We start from the raw sequence: 2,301 nt of genomic DNA, 5'->3' as shown, positions 1-2,301 counted from the left end.
CTCCACTTCCCCACCTCCCCACCTCCCTCCTCCCACCTCCCCTCTGTACACAGGGAGGGACTGGGAACCATGCTCTGCCGTTCTTTTCCTCTGACCTTGACCCAGCACCGGGAGGTGCTGCACCAAAGCTAACCTTCCCTGCCCCAGCCCATCGTGGGAAGCTCTCTGTCCCCCAGCGCCAAGGCCTGCCATGCTGTGGGGCAGTGTTGAGATGTGGGCTTCCTCCTCCCCAGGGCCTGGCGGCCATCCCGGTCTCCATCTTCTACAGCATGCCACATCGGAAGCACTTTGACCACTACGTCCGCTTCTGTTTTGTGAAGGTAAAGGACGGGGCTGGAGGGGAGAGAGGGCCTCCTCAAGCTCCCCACGGCCCCCTGGTGCTGCGGGGAGAGGGGTAGGACCGATCGGCGTTGCTGCAGGATGAGTCCACGCTCCAGGCCATGGACGAGAAGCTGCAGAGATGGAAGGATGAGCTCAGGCCCTGACGTCACCCGCTCGGCCTGGACCCACCCGGCTCCTGCGTTCTCTTTGTCCCGGTGTCAGCCCTTCCCAGGTTGGCAGTACATGGAGCTGGGGGCCCCCTTCTCTGTGACACAGGATGTCCCCGGGGAAGAGCCCTCCTTCGTGGTCTTGGTGGATTCAGGAGCGTTTCCCACAGCACCTGTATTCGTGTCGCGGTGGTGCGGTGGGCCTGACTCGGGCCTCTCCGTGCTCCTTGCTAGGTTGGGTCATAGAGTCTTGGGTCCCCTCCGTATTCTCCCCAGATTTATCTCTTGACTCAAGGGACAGAGTCCAGCAGTGTACTGGCCTTGAGTCCCAGCCCTGCCCTGGCCCCAGCCCAGGCTGCGGGATCCCTCCCTTTCCTTATCTGCTTAGATAACCTTGGGAAGTGGTCTTTCGGCTTGAGTCCTCAAGCCAGTACTTGGCACCCATAATAAAGTCTTAAGTTATTTAGATCCTTATTGGCTGCTTCTCTCTGCTTTGCACGGTGCTGCTGATCGCTGATGGGGACTGGGACGGAGTGGAAGGCACCTCAGTGAAACTTAGATTCCAGCCCTTCTTTGTACAAATGTGTTTTGTGGAGTAAAACTGAGGCCCAAAGCAGGGCTGGGACTGGGGACTTGTTCGAAGTCACGGTTAGTGGTAAAACCAGGCCTAGAACCCAGGGCTCAGATGAGGGGGCTGTGCCTGTGGCACGTGTGCGTGTGCGGCCTCCGTGGAGTGTCTCACAGGGAAACACGAAAAGTCTCCTATCTCACAGGGGTAAGAGTGCAGCCCGGGGGGGGGGAGGCCACGGAGTTTAGGCAGAAGGGGAAGAAAGGAGCTCATTTAAATGTGCACCCCCGTATCGGGCCTAGATGCCCACCATCTTATGAAACAAGCCTCTGAGGGGCGCCTGGGTGGCTCAGTCATTAAGCATCTGCCTTCGGCTCAGGTCATGATTCCAGGGTCCTGGGATCGAGCCCGCATCAGGCTCCCTGCTCAGCGGGAAGCCTGCATCTCCCTCTCCACTCCCCCTGCTGGTGTTCCCTCTCTTGCTGTGTCTCTCTCTGTCCAATAAATAAATAAAATCTTAAAAAAAAAAAACAAGCCTCTGAGACGGGAGTTACTATCTGCATTTTACAAGTGAGGACGCCACTTTGGAGGTGATGTGACTTGCCCAAAACCATCAGGCTGGCAAAGGGAGAAGCAGCTTTGTTCCCAGGGGTGGGTGTCTCCCTGGAAAACCACAGAATTCATTTGGAAGGTGGTGCTGGGGACTTGAGGTCGCCTTACATTGCAGGCCCCTGTGCTTGCTTATATGATACATTTAATTGGGGGAGCTGATGGGAACATATGATATAATAAAATGTATTTAGTCTTTGTCCCTGGTTCCTGGCACAGAGCTCCTAAAACCCTTATAATTCCCTAAGAGATAGGACTGTCGTTTGTTTTTTCCTTTTTAAAGATTTTATTTATTTATTTGAGAGAGAGATGAACAGGGGGTGGGGAGAGGGAGAAACAGGCTCCCCAGAGTAGGGAGCCAATGCAGGACTCGATCCCAGGACCCTGGGATCATGACCCAAGCCAAAGGCACACACTTAATCGACTAAGCCACCTAGGCGCTCCTAGGACTGTCTTTTGTAATCACAATAATCCCCTTTGACTATGTCATTAGAGGGTCAGAGCTTTCAGTCCCAACCCCAGGCCTGATGGAGGGAAGAGGGACCAAACATTGAGTTCAGTCACTTCCCTTGGCCAATGATTTAAGCAATCATACATATGGAATAAAACCCCACCTAAAAAAACCCTGAATCAGGG

General features: G+C 54.6%; 1 protein-coding gene and 1 long non-coding RNA gene across 2 annotated transcripts in view; both read left to right on the top strand.

Annotated features, from left to right (window-relative positions):
* KYAT1 (kynurenine aminotransferase 1) overlaps window positions 1-94 on the top strand; it is a 32,869-nt gene extending 32,775 nt beyond the window's left edge. The window contains exon 11 of the mRNA XM_034663737.1: window positions 54-94. Coding sequence (XP_034519628.1) covers window positions 54-94 — 41 coding nt within the window. The remainder of the gene's footprint in view (window positions 1-53) is intronic.
* A 135-nt stretch (window positions 95-229) lies between these two features.
* LOC117803033 lies at window positions 230-962 on the top strand. The gene is made up of 2 exons (XR_004626601.1): window positions 230-320; window positions 420-962. It is a non-coding gene; the product is annotated as an uncharacterized LOC117803033 (long non-coding RNA).
* The last annotated feature ends 1,339 nt before the right edge of the window (window positions 963-2,301 follow it).

Source organism: Ailuropoda melanoleuca, chromosome 7 (genome assembly GCF_002007445.2).
Source record: "Ailuropoda melanoleuca isolate Jingjing chromosome 7, ASM200744v2, whole genome shotgun sequence".
Taxonomy (NCBI): Eukaryota; Metazoa; Chordata; class Mammalia; order Carnivora; family Ursidae; genus Ailuropoda; species Ailuropoda melanoleuca.
This window is presented reverse-complemented; position numbering and strand designations above follow the sequence as displayed.